Source organism: Protobothrops mucrosquamatus, unplaced genomic scaffold, assembly GCF_001527695.2.
Source record: "Protobothrops mucrosquamatus isolate PMUCROS unplaced genomic scaffold, P.Mucros_1.0 scaffold1133, whole genome shotgun sequence".
Lineage (NCBI taxonomy): Eukaryota > Metazoa > Chordata > Lepidosauria > Squamata > Viperidae > Protobothrops > Protobothrops mucrosquamatus.
In genome coordinates this window covers 696,620-715,935 of record NW_015387351.1, presented here as the reverse complement: position 1 = coordinate 715,935, position 19,316 = coordinate 696,620, and the positions used below count along the sequence as shown (strand labels likewise).

The 19,316-nt window shown below is 40.9% G+C and overlaps 1 protein-coding gene across 1 annotated transcript; it reads left to right on the top strand.

The window, feature by feature from the left end:
* Positions 1-500: 500 nt before the first annotated feature.
* RETREG2 (reticulophagy regulator family member 2) lies at positions 501-16,950 on the top strand. The gene is made up of 10 exons (XM_015820491.1): positions 501-548; positions 2,028-2,065; positions 4,065-4,171; positions 8,351-8,381; positions 8,812-8,947; positions 10,050-10,134; positions 10,715-10,852; positions 11,125-11,219; positions 14,244-14,379; positions 15,422-16,950. Exons 1-10 carry the CDS (start codon positions 501-503, stop codon positions 16,120-16,122), a joined length of 1,515 nt encoding a protein of 504 aa, XP_015675977.1. The 3' UTR covers positions 16,123-16,950.
* Positions 16,951-19,316: the final 2,366 nt, after the last annotated feature.

Genomic DNA, 19,316 nt, shown 5'->3' with positions numbered 1-19,316 from the left:
TCTGCTTCCAAAAAATAGCGGACAAGCGGGGGGGGGGGTTAAGTAGTAAAAAAAGTAGACTGTACAGCTTTAGATTACGTACCATTTCATCATAAAGCTTTTGAATAAAAAAATGTCCACTATTTTGTGAAAAAAAATAGTGAACATAATGTGAAAAAAGTGGACTGTCCACTCAAATAGTGGACACCTGGCAACCCTATCAAGGAGGCATGCATAGGCTCCTAGATACAAAAACATCTGGAGGAAGATTGAGCTGAGAAAATCACTGACTCAGTCACCCAGTTAGGTTCGTGAATAAATAGAAACTTGAATTTGGTTGCTAGTCGACTTAGGTTAAATTACAGTATGCTAAAAGCGTATGGGTGTTTTCATGCACAACCTTAAGAATGATTTCTCCCTAATAAATTCCCATTAATGTTACAGATTAGCTGTCCGTATTCTTTTGACTGCCTTGAAAAGGGTGGGGAGGGAAATGAGAGATCTGGTCTATGTTGTGTTAGATGGGCACATGTGGGAATTATGAGATGGTGAAATTAGAAAACGGGCCAGTAGTGTAGAGAGATATGGGAGTGGGAGCATCCCACATTCTCACAACAACTTTGTGTGCTAAATTAAACTCAACAGTAATGATGTGGCCAGTGCTAGATAGGCACAATACGGGCTAGTATCCAGGTTTCTCTCAGATCAAGTCCAATACTTAGAAAAATATGTTTTAATGCAGATTGTAAATTATTTATATATTCCTGAATACTGCAGCACAAAATGATGGCTGTGTTGAAATAAGGATTATTTGATAGCCTGATATGCAAAAAATAAAATAATGAATTTTGTTTATTGTCAAGAAGTGGTGAGTGAGTGGTGATATAAACTGACTGAAATAAATAAATCTGATGTTTTAGCTAATGTAAATTACTTTTTCTGAAAGAGGTATGTCTCTGCAGGACCATCCTCTGCTAACCAGGATATTGCTCTGAATGCCTCACACTTTATTGAATTAGGTGTACATAACATGGGATGATCCCAGCCACAATGGCAAGAGTAGATTTTTTTCCTAATATACGAGCAGTGAGAAGGATGGCATGATATTAAATTATAAATATCAAGTTGTACTGTTAATTGATAATGTGTGGAGATTACATGGTTAGACCATTTGTGTTATTTGACACCTGTATTCTTGATTTTACATTCTGGGAGTTTCTAGATTTCTTTTATATACCCCATAATGTTGGCTGTTGCAATGTATTGATTCAAACAACGTAACTACTCACTGCTTTTTTTTCCAATTTCCAAAGAAATGTTTTCTAGCATGTTGGATTTATTTTTGTAAGCAGTGAAACAGAAAGCATGCATATTCTTATTTGATATTTATATCTAAGCATTCTCTGCTGTGCTCTAGTGAATCCCCCCCATACGGAGACAGTAGCTAAATAAGTATAAAATAATGAGATTTAAATGTATCAGTGATAAAAATGGATAGTTGTGGATAGAGTGCTGTAAAAATGTTTTGCAAGACGTACAAGTGTTATCAGAGTCTTGAAAGTATGTGATGCAAATTGTAAATCTCAAATATTTTGATATTACTTGAACAAAATTAGGCAGTTTTTGGTTGCCTGTGTATAGAGATTCAGTATAGTGCCTTGGGTTAAAAGTATAATTCAAAGAGGGATTGCATCTCAAAATTAATGACTCACCTATCTGATGAATAGTCAGGTATTTTATTTGTCTAAAGTATGCCAGTATTATCTTCTGCCTTGTGCAGTGTTTCTCAACCTTGACAATTTTAAGGCATGTGGACTTCAACTCCCAGAATTCCACAGCCAGCAATGCTGGCTGTGGAATTCTGGGAGTTGAAGTCCACATGCCTTAAAATTGTCAAGGTTGAGAAACACTGCTAGAGAGTTTGAAATCTTTTTAGCTTTGTCCTGAGATAGTAATGTAAATGCCGGGCTCTGATTTTTAGCAATTGACGTATAGGGAGTGCCACTGAGTGATGCCATACAAAACAATCCTGTGCTATACTTGTTCAGGTAAATACCACTAATCTTACTTCCAGTGGAACCACAAAGTAAACATGTACTATGTGAACCTAAGAGGATTATGCATTGGGTTATCTGTTCCAGAGTTCTTTGCAGGTTGATCGAAAAGAGTGCAGTCATAGTCCAACATGCAGAATTTAATATTTGTTATCTATAGCTTCAAGTAATTTTCGTTCTTTATTCTCAATGTGTAAGTGGATTTTTTTTCTGCTCGTAACTATTGCCAAGAGTTTTAGGATTGACTTGTGATAAACAAGGGCCGTTACTAGCAGTTACAGATAACTGGAGGTTTGCCCAGGAATGTTTCTCGTTAGATTGTGTATTCACTGCAAATGATACACATGGTTTATACTAGTATACATCTTGGGACTGATTGCTTAGTCACTCCTGGCAATGTACTAGGAGGTTGTAAGCCCAAGAAGCTTTTGCTTACCCTCTGCCAACTGAGATTTTGTCAAGCCTATAATTGCTGAGAATTGTTATACTAGCACATTCCTTCCTTTCTAGCTGTGTGGCTTCTGCACATACAGCAACATTTAACAAGGCTGACTGGTAGAGTCCAGCAACTGCTGGAAAACAAAACAAAACAAAACATCCTGTTTACTCTTAGAGACAACGAGCTGACTATCAGCAAAGCATATTCATGGATTGGAACCATGCAGGGATTGGAATTATATTTCCAGTGGCTACTGTTATGAAGGCTTGAATTAAAAATAGCCAGATAATTTTTCTGTTATTCTGTGTAGTAACTTTTTAGATACCCTATGACAATAAAAGAATTAATGTGGCTCTACCAGAAAAATGGTAGTTATTACATTTTTAAAAGCCAGTCATGCTAGGATTAAAATATTTCAAATTCCTAGGTGACATCTGTATAACCATTATAAATGTGTAGGTGCCTGTAAATTTAACTTCAGTTTTTCAAAATATATGTTTCCATGATATACACTCATACTCTGGGGGATAATAATAAAAATCTAATAATATTTGAAATATCCACATAAATGAGTTAGCCAGGCATCTATCCTAGACATAAAGTCATAGACTTGCTTTTGACTCTGAAGCTTTTTTTTTTCAATTTTCTCTTATAATGAGAAAACAAATTTTCCAGGATTATTAAGATGATATATAGATGTATCTCTATTGAAAAACCTTAACTGATACTGATAAAACAGTAGAAAGTAATTGGAGTTGTTCTCATGTATAAAAAGGATGATTTTCTAAAAATTAATATAGCCGCAATTGTTATATAATTTTTTTGATCCTGATGGCATTTACTGCGCACTTCAACCTTTTATATTCCCGTGAATGTTTTTGATTGGTCTTACATTTCTTTCCCCAAAGATAAGTTCAAGTATCTGCAAATGTAGTACTGAAACAACACTTGAATACTTATTTCTGGGAACTACAGATCTCTCTGCCTTGCCCTCAGCCTTAACCATGTAGCAGAGAATGAGAGAGCTGCCTGCACTTTGTGAAAGAACTTGTAGAGCAATGTATTTAGCAATCTATTTGTGCTTATGGCAAGAGCATTCTGAAACAATCAATGTGGGTAAAGGAAGATTGGACCTTAGCACTGTTACCATTACTGAGCCTTAGGGTAGGAGTGGGCAATAAGTATGCTGGGCTCTTATAGGCCACAGAAGTTCAGCTCAGAATCATGAAGAACCCAACCTGTTTTCTGCTGACCAGATGACCAACTGACAACAGATTCCTGGTTTCTTGCTGCCCAAAACTCCGGTCAGACAACCAGGATGACCTTTGGACAGAAAAGTTTGCCAACCTATAATGATTGGGGAAGGATCAAAAATTGTATGAGAAATTCCATTAATTTGTCTTTTTTAAAAAAATAATAATAATCTTAACAAGTTGAGGAAGCTGCTGCTCTCTTGAAATTCACTGTGGTCCAGAAGATTTGGAAAGGGAAAGTAATTAATAGCTGGTAATACAATTGAGCCAGAATAAATGGAATCTTTTGTTATATTTTTGCCAATTCTTTCTGTAATGCCTGTCTTTGGGACTTTCCAGGTTGTTTTCCTCCACTTCATTACGTCCCCTGTTCCTCCTTAGTACTGGTTTTATTGGTATTCTGCTGTTGGAGAGATGGAAGCCCCAATTTTTATTGGATTTCTCAGGTAAGTGAACATAGTAAACGCAATAGAAGTTAGACTTTTGCAAATATAGTCTTTTACTTTGGGTTCTAATTCTGTTATTTCCTACTAGTGAAATTTAGGTGGTTTTTTTCTCTTAAGAACATTATGTGGCAAGCAAGGGTATTTCAGATCTGTGAACTGGTGCTAAACACTATTTGACAGTGGGAATTGCTGACTCAGGGGAACATCTATTCATGAGCTCATTTGTGTCACAATTTGCTTGGATTTTACTTAAACTGAATCAAGGCAGTGGTGTATTTCAGTTGGTTTGCACAGTATTGTATTGTCGACATGGGAAGCCACTGAGAATTAAAGTTTGTTTTTCAACTAAAGGTACAGTATTTGATTCTTTGCTTATATGCATCCTTTATCTTTGGTTGATTTGTAGAAAAATAATGCAGTTCTTGTGTTCTTAGGTCCTAAATATTTGAGTACCATGAGCCACAATTATGATTTTATGATACTGGTAGCTCTGCCCTCGTTTTAGCTTTAGCTTTTGAAGACTGGACATTTAGGGCATCCATCTGACAGATCCTGTGTATGTGAAGCAAGTTGTGATGTAATAATCTACGAATGAAGGCGAATATACATGTCCCAGGATAATATTGTAGGATCCAATCTGGGTTGGTCACCGGGACCAGAGGTCCTGTCTTCCGAGCTTTGTAGTAATTTATTTCATTTTAGATAACTTCTCTGATTCAAAAATAGCTATAGCCAACTTTTTCAGACTCTTGGCTAATTAAAGGGTTATCATAATTGAGAACGACGCAAAAGCCTCCTCTTTTCTTTCTGCTCAAAAAGCCCTTTTATCTATTTATCCTGTGGAGGTTGTTTATGACCAGCTGTTGAAACTAGGGCACTATAATTGATAACGAACATCCTGGTTGTTGAGGCACTGGAGGAAGATCACAAGGAAAGACCACATGCTACCTGTTGTAGTATGGGATTTGGGATTTGAAAGTTATTCAGAAAACACTGCAGAAATAATATTTCTCACTAACATGTATGAGATTAAAATAACTACTGCAAGAAATAAACTGTTTGCAAGATGTTAATCTCCATGAGTTTAATAATGACACATTTAATTAATAGGCCATTAACTGAATGAATGGGTTATACCAGTCATAATATTGGTTGAAGGAGTGAATGATAAAAGCAAGGAATGGTTAGATTCCCTACTTTAAGAAGTTAGGATTGAATTACGGTAATGCTTCATGAATAGTTAGAACTGCAGAAAAAACAATTGCTACCAGCCTGCCTTCCACTGAGGACCTGTATACTGCATGAGCCAGAAAGAGGGCTGTGAAAAGATCTACAGACCACCTCACATCCTGGACATAAACTGCTTCAACTTCTTCCCTCAAGATGATGCTATAGGGCAGAGGTCTCCAACCTAAGGACCGTGGCCCACTACTGGGCCGTGGCCTCTTGGCCACCGGGCCACATGAGTGGCTGGCCAGTGTACAGTACATGTGCGCACACTCAGAGTTCCTTGTGCCGGCGTTAACCCCATTTGCGGAGCGTGCATGCTCTCAGCCCCGTTCGTGCGCAAGTGTGCGCAGTCACATTTGCATGTGCGCATGCACGCATAAAGGTGCCTGTCCCTCCCTTTCCCAATGGATCGCCAACCCAGAAAGGTTGGAGACCCCTGCTATAGGGCATTGCACGCCAGAACAACTAGACTATCCTATGACTATCACTAAGTGTTGTATCTTATGATTTATGATGAATGTATTTTTATGATGATTATGATTATGATTTATCACTTGTTGCTTGTACGTACACTGAGAGCTTCAATACCAGAGACAAATTTCTTGTGTGTCCAACCATACTTGGCCAATAAAGAATTGTATTCTATTTCTACTTCTATTTCTATTTTTATTTTTATTATTTCTATTTCTATTTCCTTCTATTTCTTTCTATTATTCCCTGATTTTTCTCTCATGTTTCTTGTCCAAAGAAATGCATCCTGCCAGCTTAACTTCATGGATTTGGTTGGTGACAGCATTTGTAATATTACAAAATAATGTTCAGGAGTGTTGATTGCCCTCTATTTCAAGTAATGGAATTTTCATAAGACATTCCTATATTCCTGTTCGAGTGAGTGGATGCTAGTGGATGCTTGGAAATCTGTCTTCTTTTTCAAGAAGATGAGTTGTTTTATTATAAAACCCTGTTGTAGTTGAAATTCCAGAGGAGATGTGGCATTCATGATTAATTGTTGGTTCTTACAAAGAGTTATGATTAGATGATTAGGACTTTCTTGGAGAGAGTATGGCATAATCTTTAGCTGTAGTCCATATAGAGCAGTGTTTCTCAACCTTGACAATTTTAAGGCATGTGGCCTTCACCTCCCAGAATTCCACAGCCAGCAATGCTGGCTGTGGAATTCTGGGAGTTGAAGTCCACATGCCTTAAAATTGTCAAGGTTGAGAAACACTGATATAGAGGGTTCCTCACTTTCAGTTCTTAAAGGAGAAATATCATGCAGTTCTGTTGCATTTGATTAGAAAAATTTTGTTTGCTTGTATTTATGCCAGTTTCTTGATAATTTTTATATATTTCCATATAGCTAAACTTGATGCTTTGCTTTGTAGACATTGTAAGAAGGCATGGTTTACAGTAATACTTGATAGTGGCAAAAAATCAGCAGGAGTCTTTATAACATTTTTGTTAAAAAGGATGAGCTTTCAGGAGCTTATACATTTTCATAAAATGTGTTAGTAAGAAAAGGTGCTATCGGACCTCTTGAGAGTTTTCGGATTTACTTACAAATCATTTTGACAGAGCTGCTCTTTTCAGAGGTGCATTGGAATTCTAAAAAAATTCGGTATCTTTTTAGTGAACACTTATTGTTCAGACTGAAATCTAGAAGGGGACGCTTCTTTTCTAGGCCTCCTTCTGCTTCTTGTTTATCATGCTGAGCATTTTCTTGAAGCTCTGTGATTAGGAATTTGGCAAAATAGACTTGCTTCTTTTGGATTCATCGGGGAACCCCAATTATCAAATTTATCAAATTGTCAATTTTGCACCAGTTTGGGGAATTGATGCTTCTTTTGCATTTTCTAAGCTTCCAAAATAAAATACGGCGAAACGGGTGAAAATAGGGCTAATGTTACTGAACGGGTTAATTAAGGCTGTACAGGCCTTTCAAATCTCCGAGGAAGAGCAAAACAGGCTGATGTAGACCAGTCATAGCGCTCCAACACGTGATGACTAGCTTCCACTCTTTTGCAGGCAGTACAGTATTCAGAATAGTCACAGATGCATTAAATGCCCATTGTATTAAGCTGCTGAGTTAACAGTAGTTTTTTCATGTGATAGAATAGCTTCTGTCTTTCATAGGGGCAGTAGTTCTTACAGTGACTATGATTATTGGGTGCCTGTGTTAGGGGTGTTTGCCAAATCTGGCTCACAAACTTCACAAGATTGTTTCCCATTGTTTCAATGAGCTGTTCAGAGTTTGTACACAACAGAAAAACCCTGATTGCAGCTTGTAGGGACTATATGCAGGCCTTCATGGTTGCTTGCGGCAGGACGCCACGTGGCCTCCTGCCACGAGCGACGGCAATGGCCCAAAGAGCCGTGTGGCTTCTTGCAACGAGCGGCGGAAACAGCCCGAAGCACCATGTGGCATCCTTCTGTGAGCAGTGGAAATGGCCCGAAGCACCATGCGGCGTCCTGCCACGAGCAATGGCAACGGCGTGAAGCGCCACACGGCTTGACAAGTGTCGGGGGATGGGAGGCCTAGTTGTGGTGGTCCTACCGGTAAGATAAGCAGGTGCAGGGCGTGTGGGGCAGCTTCACCCCCCCACCCCGCCCTCACCCCCAAACTAGGACTTACTTTCGGGGGGCTTATATTAGCCCCACCCCAAAAATTAAGCTGGGGCTTAGTTTTTTTTGGGGGGGGGCTTCTTTTGGGGGAAACATGATATATGTTAATATAGTACCACAGTATTTGGACAATTTCTAAAGTGTGGGTCTTGCTTTCCCTTAGTCCTTGTGATACCTACAGTTATAAAGCTAAGCTCTTCAGCTCTGTATATAAAAACCAATTTGTTGAAGAAAGAAACATATACATGTGTATAGAATCTGAATTTCTATGTTTCATTTCTCAGTTAATGCTTTAAACCCCCCCCTCCCCATTTTTTTATCCTGCAGTACAACCCATAGAAGAACCTGGGGGAGACAGGTAGGCATGTTCCTAATATTCTGGGGAAGATCTTTACTTCTGTCATTTTTCCTTGCCCTTGTCTGCCTTTTTACTTCAAGTAGCTCAGTGTTTTGATTTGTGATATTATTTGAAATTCCTTAAACATTCTTTAACCTATTTTATTTGATCTTATTTTATAGGATTGGGAACTGAAATACACAAATTTAATTATTTATCGTGTCAGATCAGATCACAGATCATACTTTCAAACCCTCGAAAACTGTTCCTCTGGGTGGATGTCCCTTCTGAAAAATATCCTTATATTGGTTTAAAAGCCAAGCACTTTCAAACAAAGTGCGGTGTTTTTAACTGGACCTTGGTTAGCCTGTTGTGGAGATTGTTGTATTAAATATAATATTGGGTGTCATTTTGAAGGCTTGGTTTGCTAATATGTAGTTTTTTATTCCAGTGACCATGAGATGAGAGGAGCCCAACCTCACCTGCTCAGTGTATCAGAACTCTGTCGTTGCTTGGCTGAGAGCTGGATTACCTTTAGGCTATATCTGCAGGAACTTCTGCAGTATAAGAAGCAAAACCCTGCCAAGGTATGTATGGAATCAATGGGGCCTTTCATGTAAGAAGACAAAGCCTAGTTACTGTTGTGCTAGGGAAAGTTGTCCGACGTTTGCATTCAGAAAAAGGCATTAAAATGCATGTTTGCCTTCAGAGGAAGAGATTAAAATGCATAGTCTCTGGGAGTTAGAACTGATTCATACCTAACATTTTTCTGCATGGACGTTAAAATAACTATATTTGGACATGGTCATCCTGGCGTACATACAGTGTTTTAAGCAGTGATCTTAAAGCATTGCTCCAGGTATGTGGAAACAAAGAACTGTAATAGAGGTTTTATTACATCACTTCAGTTGAAATACAGGTAAGACAAGTTATTTCCCAGCAGTTGTCCTGATGGAGCTATACATTGGTATTTCTGCCCCAAAAGGCAGCAGCCTTGTGTTTCCTTTTGCTGTGTTTTCTAATCCAAAGCATATACTGGGATAGCAGTGTGAATTGATCTTTCAGACAACATAGGGGAAAAAAGGAAAGGAAATGTGGGCATAAATTACAAGTAATGTTATGTTTTAAAATGGCATTTCAGCCTTTTTAAATAAATTGCACCACTCACAACATTATTTGGATTAGCTCACTGCTAACAAAGTTGTTCTTAAGACTTTTGTAGATTGTTTGTTCATAATATCATTTCTAAGCATTTCCTGTTTTTTACTGTTATTAATTTAGGGTTTAATAACATTTGTTTTTTGTGCATTTGTGCTTAGTTTGCATATTACTTCATTTGATGCAGCCTTCTCTGTGGATTAATTATGGCTTGTCCGAGGGAAGCAAAAAGCATCTTAATTAGTATGTGCAAGAAGGACAGTTAACAATATATTTCAGGCATGTAGCTTGCTATTCTTGTTTTTTTTCCCCTTCTATTCAGAAGCTAAATATTAGCTAGCTAGGATCAGTCTTAGAGTACGTGAAACAGATTTGTGGATGAATGCAAGCAACATTAAAGAATGAAAGGGCCCTGTAATTTGGGAGGCACTCTAAGTCTGTTACGAAGAAGGCTACGTACACTAGCTATTCTGAGAGTGTTTTTCCCCCCCTAAGCATTATTTTTGTCCCTCTTACTTCTTCTTTGCCCAGTTCTGTGCCAGAATCTGCTCAGGATGCTTGATTCTAGCAATTGTAGGACACTATGTTCCAGGAATCATGATCTCCTACATTGTCTGTGAGTATGTTTATTAACCCTTTGCATCCCTTTAAAACTAAAGATACACTTTTACTAACAAATATCATAAGCTTCTAGGCACCTTCTAGGAATTCACAGGAATTTTCAGCAAACCAATTTAAAAGAAAATACAGCAAATTTTTCAAAGGGTATCGTGCAAATCTTTCTGTAAAGCCAGTAGTAGATGTTTCAAATGGTGGTATCTATTTCCTCTGCCAGCTCCACAAGAAAATAAAGCTTGGGGATAAGGGCAATCATATTTTTTGGTGTGTGGGAAGCATCTGGCAAAGTTATTTTTGCAGTTTATTCAATTTCAGTTCTGGAATCTAAGGATTTTTTTTCCTGTTTATGCATTATTAACAATGTTGGTCCTGATCTTATGATCTTCAGCTAGAGAGATTAAGGGCTGAATTTGTACAGTATTGGTACTATGTCAGGCCCAGGGGGATTCACTGAACATAAGAAGCACTGAGAGTAACTGGCAACTTAACGTTCCTAGAGAAGACATGAACTGCCTTAGCGTCAGAGAATATACTGTATATGTTTTTAACACATCTCTGAGTTTTATCCATATTTCCAGTACTTAGCATTCTGCTGTGGCCACTGGTAGTTTACCATGAACTCATTCAGAGAATGTATACCCGTTTGGAGCCCATCCTAATGAAACTGGACTACAGTATGAAGGTGGAGACTCTGCATCTTAAACACGAAAAGAAAAGTAAGTCGACTGCTCTTTGCTACTTAAAATGCAGGTCAAAAGAATTGCTAAAGAAATGCTGGACTGACCGGTTTCTCCAGTGGGCACAGGGCCTAGAAAGCCTGTAGATGTATGGATGTCAGTGTGCAATTGGGACAAGGAGCACAAAGAAGCACACACTGTAAAAAACAAAACAAAAACAACTTGTTATAAAATAGTATTTTCTTAAGCCTTTTTCCGCAGGACTGACTCACAGAAGCCATGGGCAATATTTATTTTGTTTTACTCTGCAGAGCGTCAAGGAAAGATTGAGCCAGAGGCTGGCAGTGAACCAATGGCAGAAACAGAAAGTGAGAGTGAAGCAGAACTGTCTGGCTACTCTACAGTGGTAAGGGTGAGGGAAGAAGCAAAAAAAGGGCGAAGCGTGATCAAACGAAAGAGTGGGGGGCGGCTGGAGACCTGGCACTGAGAGAGTTACAGGAGTCTGGAGAGAGCGATGAGCTGAACTTCACACTGGGGATGGGTTGTGTGTGTGAGGACAATCATTTGGTTTGCATCATTGGATGCTTCTACCCAGTGAGCCTTTGGGTCCTTCAAGCATGAGGTTTCTCTTTGACGGCTTCCTGTTGAGAGCAACTTTAGGTTTCTCGTGATTTGTGTAGAGGCAAAGTAATGCGGGGGAAGGGAACCTTTTTTAATCTCAAAAGCGACATTCACTTAGATAAGTCTACTCCGCTGGAAGTAGTGATCTCTTGTATTAGATACTTAAAGCCCAGCAGAGGTAAATAAATTTTAAGGGAGTTTTAAAGACTTTTGTAGATTGTTTGTTCATAATATCATTTCTAAGCATTTCCTGTTTTTGACTGTTATTAATTTAGGGTTTAATAACTTTTGTTTTTTGTGCGTTTGTGCTTAGTTTGCATATTACTTCTTTCTTTTTTTTTTTATAAACAAACTTTATTGATTTCCCCCCCCCCCGAAATAAACAAACATACAATTATGGCATAAGTCAATAATACAATTAATAAAAAAAACAAACTAAAAAAACCTCCCATTCTAAGATGCTCAGTAACCTCACAGGAACACATTCCCTCTCTTCAACCTACTTCCCTCCTTCCTTCTACCTCCTTCCCTCCTCTCCACCTTCTCAACCACTCTACTCTACACATCCNGCCTCACAGGACCACATTCCCTCTCACCAACCTACTTCCCTCCTCCTTCTTTCTACCTCCTTCCCTCTTCCCTCTCAACCACTCTACTCTACACATCCCCCCTCCTTCCCTCCTCCTCTTCCAAATGTGTTCCTGGAGGTCAACCGAGCCTCCATTCTTATCTCACTACCATTCTAGTATACCAAAATACATAAGAAATACATATTACTTCTTTTGATGCAGCCTTCTCTGTGGATTAATTATGGCTTGTCCGAGGGAAGCAAAAAGCATCTTAATTAGTATGTGCAAGAAGGACAGTTAACAATATATTTCAGGCATGTAGCTTGCTATATATATATATAAATCTTATATTCACACATAAGTATATTCGTGTGCCTCTCGATTTGGGAATAAAATTATATTTTGTTTAAAAAAGAATTTGTTCAACGCATTTTTATTTAGTTTTGAACAATAATCATGTCATAGCCTCACCTGAAATAGGAGGTGAAATGTTTCAGACCAATCTTTTCCCTGAGATTCTTAAAGCTGGCAGACTAAAAGTAGCGGATCCTTCATGTTTTTGAATGTAATAATATAAATTCCGTCAATGCTGACTGTTTGCAACAGCTTTCCTTTAGGTTCATAGGTAGTAAGATCCTCTTGTTTTTTAAATTATGAACTACTTTTCCCAATGTGGCAGTTTGTTAAGCAGTCAGAAGGAGCATTCTAGCAATCCATATGGATATCTTTGCATGTTATTTGGACTTGCCGCTGCTCTGGGTTGTAGTTTCACTTGTGTTATTCATCGTAATTTGTTGAAGGAGGATGCAGCATCTAGGGCAGACATGTCAAACACAAGGCCCGGGGGCTGGATGCGGCCCACAAAGTGGTTTCATGCCCGCGAAGTCATCCTGGAAACAGTGAGGGAACGGCCCCCGCTGCCTTGGCCCTGGCCCAGGCCGGCCGGGAGGGAGCCAATGTACAATTTTGTGGTGGCCATCTATGCTGAAACGCATTCGGTCTTAGCTCCACAAGGCCGTCTGGAAACAGCGAGGAACCAGCCTCTGCCGCGTCGGCCCCGCCCCCTGGGTGCATGCTGGGGAGGTGTCACCCTTTGTGAGGAATGAAGAAATGCACCATCGCCTGAAAGTGGCCAGAAAATGTCCTCGCCTACTTCACGTATCTGGCTTGATGGGCTCTGGGGGAGGTGTTTCGGCAGGCAGCGGGGCACTCTCCTCACAGCGAGAGACTGAGCCGGGCAGCGCAAATCCAAAAAGAAATATGAGGCCGCCCAGCTCCCAGCCTACCTGGTTTAAGCAGGCAGCGGGGCACTCTCTTCACAGCGCCAAAAGCTGAGCCGGGTGGTGCGAATCTGATGAGAAGTGCAATGCTGCCTAGCCCCCAGCCTGCCCAGTTTCAGCAGGCAGCAAGGTGCAAAGCTGGCAAGCTTCGCACCACCCGGCTCAACCTCTCGGCGCTGTGAGGAGAGCGCCCCGTTGCCTGCCGAAACCAGGCAGGCTGGGTGCTGGGCGGCATCGCGCTTCTTTTTGGATTTGCACCGTCCGGTTCAGCCTCTTGGCGCTATGAGGAAAGCGCCCCGCTACCTGACGAAACCACGCAGGCTGAGGGCTGGGCGGCATTGCGCAGGCAACGTTGACTCTCACGCTGCTCATGGCATCCCCTCCCCCAGAGCCCACCAAGCCAGATATGTGAAGTAGGTGAGGGCCATGTGCTGGCCACTTCCAGGCGATGGTGCATTTCTTCATTCCTCACAAAGGGTGACACCTCCCCAGCTGCGTTTCTTGCCTGGGCATTTGACCTCTGCTGTCCAGGGCTCCCGGCAGCCCGCACCACCATCCAGCCCCCCCCCCCCCGCATGGCCTGGGAGGAACAGTGAGGCTCCTCCAGTGGACCATGCCTTGACACTTGCCCTGGTCCCACCCCCTTCTGCCAGAGACCCTCAGATCTGTCCCACTTCTGCCCAGGACCCCACAGGCACCCTTGACACAAACGATGTAGAGCTGGCCACGCCCACCCAGTAGGCCACGCCCACTCCATCCACGCCCACCCAGTAGGCCACATTCACCTGGCACCCCAAGGGCAACCGCAATGAAATTGAGTTTGACACCCCTGATCTAGGATGAGCATTGATCCGATAGGGGACATGGCTGGGTTGGCATTCAAGATGCATTCTCTCTGTGGAGTTTTTAACTGAGCTCATCCAGCCTTGCCATACAATCTTAATGTTATCTTTATTGCAGGTAGATGTGAAGAAGACAGCTCTGGCATTAGCAATCACAGATTCTGAACTCTCTGATGAGGAGGCCTCTATCCTAGAAAGTGGGGGATTCACGGTCTCCAGAGCTACAACTCCACAACTGACAGATGTGTCCGAAGGTGGTATATTTTTTTTCCCCGTACCAAGTTTCATATTTCAGCTTGGAGCTGCCGAATGATACAATACGAATTATATTGTTTTGTGGCAGAACTAAGAATTCATGAGAAAAATGAATCAAGAACTGGAAAGGATCACATAATTCTGAATGTTTCTGGCTTCATAGTACACGTAGATTGCAGTATCTTTTCCATGTTAATTTTCTAACTGTTCCTTAATTTGGAAGTTACTGGTGCTACAAAAATTAGCCCAGTTATATTACAGAATTATAAACAAAACTTCATTGGCTTCATTGGATTGGTTTCCACTGCCCTTGCAGTCTTTTTTCTTCATCTCCACCCTCTAACAAAATGGCACCCAAGATTATGACCTACAGCAACCATGCCAGCCTAGATCCTAGCCTGTCCTTTAACTTTTCCTGAAAAATATTTGTAGAAGAGGTGTTTGTCTGCCATTACAGGCCTGAAAAGAAGAAGGGAGGCATTTCAATGGGGAATTCTGTTCCTTGTAGAGCCATCCAAAGCAAGGGATGGTATATTATCATATTAATTTTCCATTCATTGTTTGGAGTGGGGTGTGACTCAAACTTAAGTTTTGAATTAAACCTGCTTTGACAAAGACTCAGAAATGACTTTTGGAAATGCAAAGCTCTGGTGCTACTGCTGGCCAATATAATTATGAATTCTTTATAAACTGAAATTTGATAATGCATATTTACCAGTGGTACTTTATCCTTATAGCAAGATATAATAAAGAAAAGCTTTAGTAAGCTTCCTGTGTAGATTGTGACTTTGAGATTGGGCTAGTCATACAGTGCTTGGCTTATAGAACCTCAGGCGGAAAAGATGAAAAACGTTGTAATGCCAGTCAGAAGGGGGGAAAAAAGGAACAAAAGCCAGGCAAGCATATTCAGAAATTGGTATAGTAAACAAGATTGAAACCCATATTTGAGCTAGCAGCCAAATTAAAGATTCAGAGCAGGAATCTCTGGAGCGCTAAACGTTACGTGCTTACTAACTGCCTATCTGCTTTTTTTTTTTTTAGATCTGGACCAGCAGAGCCTCCCCAGTGAGCCTGAGGAATCCTTCTCCAAGGATTTAGCAGAATTCCCTTCGGTGGAAGAGTTCCATTCCAAAGACTTGGGACCATCCAACGAAGATGAGAATTTTGGAGTTCCCATTCAAAGTGTGCAACAGCTAACCTCTGCTGAAGAGGACGCCGCTGCCGCCATGAATCCGGACACATCCATTCTGTGCCTGGCCTCACCCCTGCATTTTGTAAATACTCATTTCAATGGGAACGGGCAGGCGGTAGTGGGAGGAACCCCCGAGTCCCAAGCGACCTGCGCACAAGGCCTGGGGCTACACATCGATTCGTTGAGTCAAGAGATTGTCACTACGGCTATCAGTACAGTTGTGCAGAACACCCTGTCAGCTCTGCTCCACTCCTCAGAGGACACCGAAGGGCCTTGTTTCTCTGAGTTCCTGCCTACTGAACCCGAGGAGAGACTCAGTTTCCAGGCACAGCTATCTGAGAACGAGGAGGTGGGAACAGCTCCTCTGCCTGGGAAAGAAGAAGAGGAGGAGGAGGAGGAGGAGGAGGAGGAGGAGGAGGAGGAGGAAGCCGATGATTTTGAGCTGCTTGACCAGCAGGAGCTGGAGCAAATGGATGCAGAGCTGGGCCTTTCTGGAGAAACAGAAGCTCCAGGAGCTCCTTCCCAACCTCCTGAAGAACTGTCACCCTGATCTCCCTGTTCAGTCTTCTCTTTTCTGTAGCTGCAAGAAAGGACAAACAGACACATAGAGAAGTTATAGGCCATACCGAAGGACAGATAGACATGTGGCGAAGTCCAAGCAAAGCACCCAAACTCGCAGTGTTATGTCTGGAATCAAAAGTTGTTGTCCTCCTCCTCCTAGTATTGGCCTTTCCACCAGGGCCTCTGTTTCTGCCCCAGGCTTCTCAGTGATGATGCAGTCTTTTGTCTGCTGCTGCAATTTTTCTGTCTCAAGTCTTGTTTTGCGGTTTTTAATTTCGCACACATTTTCTGCTCTTCCTGCCACTACGACTTCCTGCTCATCCTCATGTATCCAGTAGGAAATAAAAGGAGTTCTATTCAGCAGAGAGGGTGTAAATAATTTAAAGAGAGCATTGGTCGGTTAATTGAACAGGAAGGAAAAAAAACGTTCTTTGGAGAAATAGATTTGGGGTTGGTTTGTGTTTTTTGACAGGAAATTGGGGAACGGAAAGTAGGTTTTCAGTAGTGATACCATATAGAGAATTTTTTTTTCTGCGAAAATGGAAGGCCATCTGGACTTAAGCCACCTTGCACAGAAAAAGCCAAGTGCTTCTGCCGCACCAAGAACCAGTCCTATCTTCTCAAAATATTTTAAACCTTCGGTTCTATTTTCCTCTGTATGTAGGGTGAATGTACACTATGCCCAGTGGTTTCCAGGAAGGCATAGCCTGATTTTATTTATTCTGAACTACGTATCTAGCTGTCTGGATTTTTTTTAAAAATTCGCTTGGATGAACTCAATTTTAATTGTAGAATCTGGCAGCCTTCCTCTTTCCCTTTCTGCTGCACTTTAAATACAAATATTTCTTTCTTGTTGGCATCAGCCCTGCCCTGAAACATCCTGAGCAGAAGGCGTTCTTCTAGTGCCCTCGGCCTTTGCCTCGGGGAGAGAAGCAGAGCAGCTAGAAAAGACAACTGTGTGAGACGCTAGAAAGAATTCTAGCGTCAAAGGGGGAGAAGGCTACCCATTTTGCCTATCGACCCCATTCACTTTTGAAAGACTTAAAGCATTTCCATTGGTAATGTTGTTGTTAATTAGAGCAGAATGTGCATTTCTATTTTCAGGAGAAAGAACTGGGCAACACGGTCTTTCCCCCCCCCCCCACTCCCCTCCCCAAAAGCGGTTGATGTCTGTGGGGATGGGTTTGTGGAATTTTACAGGAAACAAAATAAAACATAAAATGGCTTATAAGGTTGCAAAGGTCAATATTTTTTACTCTAAAGTAGCAGAGCTTTTCCAGTGTATCAGCTTAGTCGCTGCAAAGCTACGCCGGTTTAGCAATGGCCTTAATTGAACGGCTTTTGGTTTGTTTCCTCACTTCTGCCTGTTTCAGCCAGTTTTCCCCATGGATTGTCGGTCTTGGTATTGTTGCTTGTTTTCCAAGGGAATATACAGACCATAGTGCAAACATAGCACTATGGGTTGGTTGTCCTCCCTTTGTGTAAAGTATTCAAGATATACAGTATGTCACCCAGCGATTAGTATGCTAGGATGAAGAAAATCTGCAACTTAAGATTTGCAAATGCAGGCTCCGAATCTCTTGTTACCAGTCCTGTAGGACTCTGTCCTTGAGCTGCTCTTCTAAATTACTTGCCTAAGGTGCACGAAAGGCCTCTGAGGACATCCAAACACCTTTGCAATTCCTGGCTCCACATCCAACCTGCCCCCTTCCCTAACTTTTGACAACTACTAGGAAGATAACTGTACTTAACCGCCTTCTTCCTTTTTCTCCTTTCGGACTTCTGATAAAAGGTGAATGAATTTGTAGATGTCTGCTGCGTAGCGCAACTGTTTTGTTGGCCAGCGCTGGCTCCTTTTCTGTCCTGTATTGCCTGCCCCTCCCTCAAAAGGAGTGGAGTTGGGGTGACTGTGAATAACAGCTTCCTCTGACTGTCTGCACTTTGGAAACAGGCAGCTTTGTGGCACTGAGTGTATAGCCTGCCTACCCTTTTGTGTTGTGCCCGGGCAACAAATTTTTCCATCCCTCTCAATAGAGCCCTAACTTTTTCTTTCTGATGCAGAAGGCATGTATTGTGTTGATATTTCTCTCTGGTTCTTTATGCTTTCTTCCTTTCCTTTGGCGGCAGCAATGCCCTGCTGCTCCAGGATAGAGGCTCCTAATGAAGGGCTGGGAAACAGCTATCATTGCCCAGGAAAGGTGAAAGGTTCCAAATTGTGTAGCAGTGTTTATTCTATGGCTAAATATTTAAAAATGAAATGTAGTCTTTTTAATAAAAAAAAAGTTTAAAGATTTGAATTTTGGGTGAAAGATGTTTTTTCTTAGTCAACTTATCAAGAGTTTGCACATTTTTTTACTTCCATCAGTGTGTGAGCGGTGATTCCTAAGTCAAAACTGGAAAGCTTTTACCATTTGAATGTACGTTACAGTTCAGCTAAGCCTGTTACAGACATAAATCCAGGTAATTGTGTCTCTTATTTATCAGTGAAGATTGCATCTGATTAATCTTGAGCAGGAGAAAAACTCTTTGAGAAAGAATATATGTATAATTCTTTTTCATACCAAATCCCCTTTATATCACCAAAGAGGTGTATTAAGAACCTCTTAAGTGTCTTGAAAGCTACCAAGTTTGTAAAAAATAGTTGACAGGTGCACTATGCTTTTTTTTACAATGATAGGAAAATATAATTCTGGTTATCATCCTGAAGATCTTTGGTTTGATTTCCAAGTGTAAAATTATAATTTTCAAATAGGAAAAAGAAGGGAAGTGCATGAGAACATTAAATTTAGATAGTGTTAAGTTCAAGAAAGGTCATGTTCTCAGCATTGTTTCAATCTGTTCTCATAATAATAATAATAAAGTTGAAAGGGACCTTGGAGGTCATCTAGTCCAACCCCCTGCTCAGGCAGGAAACCCTATACCATTTCGGACAAATGGCTGTCCAGTCTCTTCTTAAAAACTTCCAGTGTTGGAGCACTCACCGCTTCTGGAGGCAGGTTGTTCCACTGGTTAATTGTTCTAACTGTCAGGAAGTTTCTCCTTAATTCTAGGTTGCTTCTCTCCTTCTCTCTTCCATTTAGAAAAAAAATACACTAATAGTCTTTGTAGTCGTATTTATAATCCTTCAATAGTTAAGGCATAGGACCAAGCTTGTGCTGTCACTTTTCAGAATCCGAAGTATCC